Source organism: Trichechus manatus, unplaced genomic scaffold (genome assembly GCF_000243295.1).
Source record: "Trichechus manatus latirostris isolate Lorelei unplaced genomic scaffold, TriManLat1.0 scaffold00050, whole genome shotgun sequence".
Classification (NCBI taxonomy): Eukaryota; Metazoa; Chordata; class Mammalia; order Sirenia; family Trichechidae; genus Trichechus; species Trichechus manatus.
The window spans coordinates 16243613-16254294 of record NW_004443986.1 but is presented as its reverse complement, the minus strand read 5'-3'; the positions used below and the strand labels follow the sequence as shown (position 1 = coordinate 16254294).

At 39.8% G+C, this 10682-nt stretch overlaps 1 protein-coding gene across 1 annotated transcript in view; it reads right to left on the bottom strand.

Moving 5' to 3' along the window:
• The window catches only part of CHN2 (chimerin 2), a 349869-nt gene that overhangs the window by 175431 nt on the left and 163756 nt on the right, over window positions 1-10682 (bottom strand). The window contains exon 2 of the mRNA XM_004377494.2: window positions 2990-3028. Within this exon, the coding sequence (XP_004377551.2) occupies window positions 2990-3028 (39 nt within the window). The remainder of the gene's footprint in view (window positions 1-2989; window positions 3029-10682) is intronic.

Genomic DNA, 10682 nt, shown 5'->3' with positions numbered 1-10682 from the left:
GTGCTGTCACAGTATAGGGAGAGCAATTAGGGTCACATAGCAATGTATGTATAAATTTTTGTATGACAGACTAACTTGACTTGTAAACTTTCACTTAAACTACAACAATAAAAAAAGGTGTTCAATGTATGTTTGTTGAAAGATTAAATGAATGATTGATAGCCTTGGGAATAAGACTGAGTATCATGAGCTTGACAATATATTGTCAAGTTAGTTTATAACTGGTCCAACACGCCAACTCAAAGAATTCATAGATGAGGAACAACCAAGACTGAGGTCTTTCTCAGTAATGTTCTTTAGGGCTTTGATCAACACATGTGATACCATGGATAACATTGCAGATGGCACACTCCCCTCATTTTTGGAGTTCCACATCATTATTGTTGTTGTTAGTCACTGTCAAGTTGGTTCTGACTCATAGCGACCCCGTGTACAACAGAATGAAACGCTGCCCAGTCCTGCGCCATCTTCACAATCGTTGTTATGCTTGAGCCCATTGTTGCAGCCACTGTGTCAATCTGTTTCATTGAGGGTCTTCCTCTTTTTTGCTGACCCTCTACTTTACCAAGCATTAGAGGCCCTCAACTAGAGCCTGGATGACCATTAGTTAGGAGTAATAAGACAGAGTTCATATATGCCGTTACATTTGTATTAAATGGCTTCAACTGTTCCTCCTATATCTGAAGTTTCAAGATTCTAGCGACAAATAACAACAACAAATAAAATGCAATTTGGTTGTATCCAAAAATCGAACTTAAATCCAGTACACTAGGATAAAATTGATACTGTGAACATGCAATTAGCAATGCCTTCCCAGCTTCTTTAGGACTCAGAAATACTTTTAAGAGACATACTGGGTGGCCCAAGGACTCTTAGAAAAAGGCGAAATAAATTTGAACCAATGACATCTTTTTGCTTCAGTAAAGCCATCTGCGATGGCATTCACTCAGCAAATATTTACTGGGTAGTTCATGTATGCAAGGCTGAGTGCAAGGTGGTGTGTAAGGCATAGTAAGTCACAAATAACTATCCCAATACCTCTCACTACAGATATTCTGTTGATTTACTGTCAGAGCACTTCACACTCCATTAGGAAACAAACAAACAAAAACATCCAATTACTAAGTCATTAGCACTTCTTTTTAAAACAGAAGATCAGAATACAGAACGTGAGATTGGAAGGGCTCTAAGAGACCCAGCACTGCCCCTTTATTACACAGATGGAAGAAGAGATCCATGTAGTAAAGAACAAGGTGCCTCTATGTGTACCGACATGGAAAGATAAGCAAGATATTTGTGAAGTCAAACAAGCGAGCTGAAGGACACCAAGTACAACATAAACCCATTTTTATAAAATGAAATAAAAAACGCCCTTAATTTTAGTCATGTGTATTTTAAACATTGGAAGGATACGCCTTCCAAAATGGACAGAGGTCAGGTATTGGGAAAGGGGAAAGGCAGAGCAGAATATGGGATGGGGACTGGTTTGGAGATTGTCGAAAATTTTTACTTTTGGCTTTATGTATTTCTATAATGTTTGTCTTTTATGTAACTTTGCATTGCTTTTATAATCAGAATTGTTGTTGTTAGCTGCTGTCGAGTCAATTCCAACTTGTGGCGACCCCGTGTGTACAGAGTAGAACTAGTCCATAGGGCTTTCAAGGCTGTGCCCTTGCAGAAGCAGATTGCCAGGCCTTTGGGTTCAGACCACCAACCTTTCTCGGCTAGTAGTTGAGTGCTTGATCATCTGCGCAACTCAGGGACTCTGTAATCAAAATACACATACTTGTATGTGTGTGTGTGTACATATAAACTCTGTGTCTATATGTATATATTTGTTCATTTATAAATTTTAAATAGGAAGAAGTGTGGAGATTTGTAGGCTGTGGAGTCGGGCTCGCTTCTGGGCTCCACTTGGAATGCCACCCCACCGCTTACTGCGAAAACTTAGCTAAGCTCCTTAACCTCCCTGAGCCGTGGTCTATGAAATGGGGATAGTAACAGTACCTGTTGCTTTGGGCTGGTGTGAGAATTCAGTGGCTAGCATATGACAGGTTCTCAGTGGCTAGTAGCACCACCAGCAACATAATGACGGTAATAATAATTATTCTTAATATTGTTACCTAGAAGCGGAGCCTGAACAAGAACCCGCATCCTCTGGCTGTCGGCATAGTGGGATTCCATCATACCACACTGCTTCCCTCTCTCCCTGGAGAATTACTTTGCTGGGCATATGATGCCAAGGATAAAGAAAACGAGTTTGAGGTGATAACAATGGCTTCCCTTCACCACAGGAGCTGAACTGATGACCAATTTTCAGATATGATCTCTGTTTCTAAGGGGTCACCCTTAGTGACCAAACACTACTTTCTGCTATCTGTTCATTTTTGAGTGATAAATGTCATATGATATTACAGTCTTAGGATGATCAGCCAGGAACATAGTTTACGAAATCAACACATTCACCCTTGATGACCAACTGTGAAAAAAAAAAAAAAAAAAAAGCTCTAAACCAAAAAGGCAGAGAGTCAGAATGTACATATCCCTTTTCTAGCATTCCTGAAATGGATCACAGGCTTTTGGGGGTCCTGGTCAGGGAAGGAAGGAGCCCTGGTGGTATAGTGGTTAAAGCGCTTGGCTGCTAACCGAAAGGTTGGCAGTTCAAACCCAACAGCCTCTCCTCAGGAGAAAGATATTTCAGTCTGTTTCCATAAAGATCACAGCCTTGGAGACTCTATGGGGCATTCTACTCTGTCCTATAGGGTCGCTATGAATTGGAATCAACTTGACAGCAATGGGTGGGTCAGGGAAGTGGTGCTGTTTTCGTCCTCCTCTGACTGATACCTCTCCTTAGTGGAAGAATAAGGTTTTGGGTTCTCCATGCCACTGATGTGGGGCTATTTGCGTGCACTAAATGAACATCAAGAATCGTTCAAATAGGCAGGCCTGCTAAAGACTTCCTGAGGAGATTTTCATTTCAGATACTCACAGTATGATTTCCATATTGGAGGCTGGTATTCTTCAGCATCTAGAATAAAAAGAAAGAAATCAATCCGTCAGTCTGAACGTTAAACTGTCCACATGTGTCTTCTCCAGGGGAACAACAGTCTGTCAGCAGCTCTCACATCCCATCCCAGGGGGACTCTCCGCTCACTTATGGGACAGTTCCAGCCATATGCGGCACAACATTTGTGACCTCAACACCACTTCCTTCAGATCACTTGCCGTGACAGAATCAATTGCTTAACCATTTTCATAGAGCCCAGTAAATCAAAAAAGATTTTTAAAGCAATTAGCTTGATTGTGCCCTCCACTAATCCTTTCAAACAGTATTTACTTAACTTGGCATAATAAACATATAATTTCTCTTATAGTTTCCAATCAGAACTTTCGCCCATTTATTACGACTTGAGAGCCAGACACAAAGTGTCAAGTCTGTAATATTAATTCTGGAAAGTTGTGCAACTCAACCAACTCAGCGACTAAAATAATAGGTCTGACGGCAGAGACACTGATGATTCAACTGGAATCCTATTATCTCCTTGAATTTACTCCAATGTGTGACTTAGAAAATTTCCAGACAACCTCTCAGCAGTCAGAAGTGTCAGAGTGGAAGAGTTCTGACAAAATGCAAAGGATGAAATTGTTATTCATCAATCTAGAAAACAGACAATGGGAAAATCTGCTTGTTCAGTCGGCTCAACACTCTCAGGGCTGACAGCTGAATCTGTAATTCTGACGAAGTTAGTATAGTCCTCCTGAGCTATAAGGGCTTCGTAAAACATTCTCTAGCTTAAACAGCAGGGGGAAAAAATCCTTTTCCTCAAATCATGGAAGGTTGAGCTGAAGAGGAACTTAGCATTCTTTAGTTCAGCACCTTTAGATAAGGAGGAGTCCCTGGGTGGTGCAAATGGTTAACGGGCTCAGCTGCTAACGGAAAGGTTGGAGGTTCAAGTCCACCCAGAGGTGCTTTGGAAGAAAGGCCTGGTAATCTCCTTCTATAAATATCAGTCACTGAAAACTCCATGGAACACAGTCCACTCCGACACGCATGGGGTTGCCATGAGTCAGAACCAACTCAATGGCAACTGTTGGATAAGGGAACTTGGCCGGGGGTTGGGGGTGCTGTCCTGCACTTTCCTTGGCATCACACAGCCTGTCCTTTTTACGCTACTAGCGTTCTTATTCTTACTTTCACATAAAGGAATAGAATTGTTCTAACCTCATGCATTAAAGTAGGTTAGTCACCTTAGGAGATTTCTTTCTCCCCTGAGAAACAAACACGCTATTTATAAACGAAAACTAACGCGAGTGGTGATCTTGCCCAAATTCTGCTCAATTGCATTTGTGTAACTTTAAATTAAATTTTTTCACAATTAGTGTCTTGCTCTCTGGGGCCCACTTTATCAGAGTGCTCAACTAAATGTCTGCAAAGGTGGTTTTATGTAAATAAATCTGTATCTTTAGGCCTCACTTTGTTTAGGATCCTACATATGAATAATCAATTGCAAAGGCACACACACAAATACAGTGCAGTAGCAATGTCTTATACAGTCATTCAAACTGAGCTTGCTGAATAAAAGTGGGCTATCAACTCTCAATACTTTCATCAAACTAAGAAAACCCTTCTTATATAGTGAGCTTTTAATAAACAAGCAATAAATTTCATCCTATATGTGACACAAACCAATTTTAATGGGTTAACATGCTTGTTGTTTATAAAGAACGTTCAAATAAAATAAAAATTAAGCTGCTGAGTTTACAATAAAATTTTAGGACCATCCATACAATGCCCTCCCACCAGAGAAGCCAAGCCCTGTGTGTTAAAATGTTGATGGCACTCTCAAAAATATTTTTTCAAAGATAAATAAAGATTAAAACACTCACACACGCACACGCGTGCGTGCGCGTACACACACGCGCGCGCGCGCGCCCACACACACACACACACACGGGTGCCGCACATATGCCAGCTTGCATAAAAATGTAAATTGCTGAGATACCACATACCCAAGGTTGTAATGTCTTGCTTTTTTGGATGAAATTTATTTTTGAGGGAAGCACAGCTCCTACAACAAGAAGTGGTCAAGTATGTCCAGCACCGAGACTGCAACTTTCTACACATTGAGGGAAGATCCTAAGAAAGATGAGGTCGTCCCCTTTATGCAGATCTTTAAAAATAGTCCACCTAAGATTTGCATACCTAAAGTCAGAAGTTTATATTAGATGACCTCTCACTGTCCATTTCAGTCTTGTTTTTCTATGAAAATTGTAGATTTTGTTTTATCTGAAACACTGACCCCTAACTTTTTACATTTTGTTTAAGCTGCCCTGTGTCCTACGTAAGAAATTTATCCCTTTCCAAGTGCTCCTCATTGGCAGTATAACATAAAACCAACCAGTTGCTGTTGAGTCAACTCTGACTAACACGACCCATGCGTGTCAGAGTAGAACTTTGCTCCACAGGATACTCAATGGCTGATTTTTTTGGCAGTAGATCACCAGACCTTTCTTCCGAGGTGCCTCTGAGTGGACTTGAACCTCCAATCTTTTGGTTAGCAGCAAGCACATTAATTGTCTGCACCACCAGGGACTCTGGCAATATAACATAGAGGTATAAAAAGTCACCTATAGAGACTGGAGATCATAACACATCCTTGCTCAAAACCCTCCAATGTCTTCTTTCTGCATTTGGAATAAAATGCAAGCATCTTACTACGGCCTACGAGGTCCTGCGTCATCTGGTCTCTGCCCCCTTCTTTGACCTGACGGCATACATTTACCCCTTTTTCACTTATTACCTAGCCACACTGGCCTTTTCTCATTCCTAGAACAAGTCAAGTTCTTCGGAGCACCTCTGCCTTTGCCCTTGTGGACCCTCTGTGTGAAATGCTCTCCACTAGATCTTTGCATGGTTGACTTTCTCCATCACGTAGGGCTCGGTCAAATGTCACCTCCCAGGGCCTTTCCTAAAGTAGCCTTCTCTTTGCACTGGTCACTCTCCTAACACACTGTTTGTTTTTCTTCATAGCACTTATTACCATCTGAAAGTATTTACTGATTTGGTGACTTGTTATTATTGGTCTCTTCCCATCTATTAGCCACACGCCATAGAAGCGGGAATTTTACCTCATTCACTTCTGCATCAGCAGCTCTTAGAAGGGTGTCTGGCATGTGATAGGCACTCATAAATTATGTGTTAAATAAATGAATGCACTCACAGGGTTCAAATACTACCTCTGACAACTACTGGCTGAATAAATTGAGACATTTTACTTAACTTCTCTTAGGAGCTTCACAGTGCTCATCTTTGTAAAGAAGAGATAATAAAAGTACCGATCTCATAACCTGGCTCTTAGGGTTATTGTGGGAATTAGATGAGATAATGTATATAAAGCATTTGGGACAGAACCTGGCAAATAGTAAATTCTCAATAAATGCCCTAAGTGATGCAAACAGTTAACACGCTTGGCTGTTAACTGAAAGGGTGGAAGTTTGAGTTCATTCAGAGGCTTCTCCAAAGAAAGGTCCGGTGATCTACTTCTGAAAAATCAGCCTGAAAAATCAGCCTTTGAAAACGCTATGGAGCACAGTTCTACTCTGACACACATGGAGTCACCATGAGTCAGAGTCCACAGCAAAGGGTTAATGTCATTGTGTTGTCACTGTTACATCATCTTGTCCTGGCTCTTCCCAAGGTGGGCCTGTGCTCTTGCCTTCTCTTCCTTGACTAGACCCAATGACAGTCGCTATTCTTGCCCTCAAGATCTGGAGCCTGTAATTAAGTTCTACGCTGCTGTCACTGAAGGTTTTTCTTTGCCATAAAAGAATTCAAAGTGAGAGGCCATTTGTCATGCTTCAGTGGAACAACTATAATTACCTTGGTCTTAGAGACGGGTTTCACAAACCACTAACGCACATTGTTAGGAGGCCTCGGTTAAGTGACAAGGCACAAAACACTTTCAATATGTTGAAACAAATCTTTAGTTGCCTCCAACACCACCTCACAACACACACTAATTGCCCCAATTTTACACAATACTCTGCAAAGGTCTACTTCACTTTTGGATAGCTTGACATCTTTTTTTTCTTTTTTTAAACCTTGAATGGGTTTTCAAGGTCATTTAGTCCGCCTTCCTCATTTGGCAGATGAGGAAAATGAAACACAGAACAATTAAGTGGCTTCCTCAAGGTCAGTTGAGAAGCAGAGGCAGGATTAGAGCATGGAGCTCCAACTGCCTCCGATACATCATTCATGCATACTGGGCAGTCCATCTGTTATGGATTGAATTGTGTCCTCCCAAAATATATGTTGGAATCCTAACCTCTATACCTGTAGTTGTAATGTAAGGACCTTCCATAATGCAGTTTAATGTTATGTTAATGAGGGCATACCAGTGTAAAACCAAAAAAACCTGCTGCTGTCAACTCAATTCTGACTCATAGTGACCCTGTAGGACAGAGTAGAACTGCCCCATATGGTTTCCAAGGAGCACCTGGTGGATTTGAACTGCCAACCTTTTGGTTAGTAGCCATAGCTCTTAACCACTATGCCCCCAGGGTTTCCATACCACTGTAGGGTGTGTCCTAAACCTATATACTAGTTATAAAAACAGCAGATTAGACATGGAGACGAGCACATAGTGGGAGAGACAGATGCCGTGTGAGTATCACCAAAGAACCAAAGAATGCCCAGGCCTACTTACAAGGAGGAGCCCTGATGGTGAGTGGTTAAGAACTCCGCTGGTAACCAAAAGGTCAGCAGTTTGACTCCACCAGCCGCTCCTTGGAAAACCTACAGGGCAGTTTTACTCTGTCCTATAGGGTCACTATGAGGAATTGACATGGCCGAGACCCTGACTTATACTTCCAGCCTCCAGAACTATGAGAGTACAAATTTCTGTTCTTTAAAGCCACCCACTTGTGGTATTTCTGTTACAGCAGCACTAAGAAACTTAAGACAGATACCATCCTAATTTACATATATTAAAATCAAGAAAAAAAATTGTATAATGTATTGGTACTAAATATGTAGTTTGAAGAGTGGGACAGTATTCCATCTATGCCTCTACCTCCACCTCATAATTAAAATCAAGGAGATGAAAGGCATTGAGAGAACTGACAACATAAGGCATGATGCTTTTTGAAAATGTATTATTTTGTTAAACATTTTAGAGAAATGGGTATAACGCAGAAGGAGAGGAGAGGAAGTAGAATGGTAGAAGCTCTATAGTCTAAGAAAAAGTATAATTGAACCCAACAGACTGTTATTAATTTTGGGAAAGAAACAATGCAGTAAAAAGATCAGAGAGGCTTTGAAAACATATTGCTTAAAACCGTTGACTAATACCTACCTAAACCTTAAAAAAGTGTGTAAACCCTTTGACTAAGCAATTCTAGTCATGAGAATTCTAACATAATAACTGAACACATAAACAAAGACATAGGAACAAGATGTTCATTGTTGCTTTGTTTAAAATAGGGAAAAACTGGAAACAACCTAAAAGACCAATAAGAGGGGAATGGTTAAACAAATTATCATATGTTATAACCATGGAAATGATGGTTTGGATCATAGCTCTGTGGTCAGCAGGACAGCCTTTGAAGCTAGACTGCCTAGGATCAAAACCTAACTCTGCCACTTACTAGCTGTGTGACCACAGGCAAATTGTTCAATCTCTCTGTGCCTCAGTTTTGTTTTAATCTATACAATGGAGGTAATAATAATACCCAGATTATAGCATTGCTGTGAGGATTGAATGGGTTAATATGCATAAGATATCTGAATTGGCACTTGGGGTATAATAAACTGCTGCTATTATTGTCTACCTTTAATGGCATGGAGAAGTGTTCAAGCTACATCATTAAGTATTAAACAAATCAGGTTACAAAACTATTTATTAAGTATGATCCCATTTTTTTAAAAAAGATAAGTATTTATATTCATATGAATTTTCTAGAAATCTATAAACCCAACTATTAACAGTTGCTATACCTAATTGTGAAAATACAGGTGATTTCTATTTTTTTCTTCTTTTGCTTACCGGTATTTTATAATTTTCCCTACATATTGCTTGTATAAAAATGAAAATGAATGAGAAATAAATTAGTGAAAGTGCTAGGTGGTTTCTTTTCTCTTATTTTTTTGAATACACGGTCTAAATAAATCACTACCTTGAAAATAAAGTAGATGTAAAAAGACCCAACAAACATTACTTTTGTAATAACTCATGCAGTGTGTATAGTTGTGGCACAGTATTAGTGCAAGAAGAGCTAAGTGTGAAGACAAAAGAAAAGAAACAGGTATTTCTGTAGCAAAAGGCCATGTCCAGTTTCCTTGGCCCTCTTTTCAAAATGCTGTGAAGTGAACTTAAACCAAGTCATTCTAAGCAGGCTGGAAATTAGGCACCTCTTCTCATTAAACAGGGGGAGGAAAAGGGATAAAAAAGGCACGGACGCTTGGAAAATGATCAGAACCCTACGAAAATAGGTAACAAGACCACTGGAATGAACCCGTAAAGAATTTGAACATATTTAAAAAAGAAGAAGAAAGAAAAGAAAACCTGGTAAAAGGGGACAGAGGTGCTGACTAACTCTTGAAAGCAACCTTGAGAAAACTTTATGTGCTAAAGTAACTAAACCCTGAAAAGACAGTGCTACAGTTCTCATCTTCAGGGAGAGATGAAGAATTCTGGGATTATTAGCCCATGGTGTCAGCTTCGGAGAAAGCTTGATGGAGAGGGCAAGGGGGTAATAGGGAAGACGCTTCATAAAAGTTCTCCTTCTAGATCAGCAGCAGGACAAAAATAACTTAATACCTCTATTGTGCTTACTAAACTTAAAAGTAATACCTGCTTATTGTTAAAAAACAGAAAAGTCCAACAATTCAATAATGTATACCTTAGTCTTCTACCTAAAAAAAGAAAGAAAAACAAAAAGCACCATTAATCGATTTGTATGTCTCCTTTCAGACTTTTCCTTGTAAATAGTCAGCACAAACATTTACAAAAATGATGTCACATCACAGATAATGTTTTGCAACTTGCTTTGGGAACTTAACAATATTTCTTAGGGATCCTTCCATGTCAGTGCATAGATCTTTGGTTTTTTTATACCACTATTTGGTGGTGTCTTGTATGGATCTATGAAAATGTACTTAATTCACTTACGGAATAACTTCCAACTGAAGGCCATTTAGGCTATTTTTAATTATTTGCTACGATAAAGCATGCTGCAATGACAGGCAATGCAAGTTGTATGTGTAGAATAGATTCTGGAGAGTTGAACTACTGGATGAAGGGTCTGTGGGTTTTTTTTTTTTTTTTTTAAAGCTATTGTTAAAATTGTCTTCCAAAAAGCTGTGTCAACTGGAACTCTCAACAACTGTGTATAAGAACGCCTCTTTCCCTACACACTCACCAACACGGGCTATTATCAATATACATTTAAATTTTTGATGTCTTTAAGATGGTTAAAAATAATCAAAACTCACCAAAATTTGAACATAAGGTTTATTCTGAGCAGTTATTCTACATGCATATAAAAAACCAAAAACCAAACCCGCTGCTGTGGAGTCGATTCTGACTCATAGTAACCCTACAGGACAGAGTAGAACTGCCCCATAGGGTTTCCAAGGAGCAGCTGGCAGGTTCAGACTGCTGGCCTTCTGGTTAGCAGCCGTA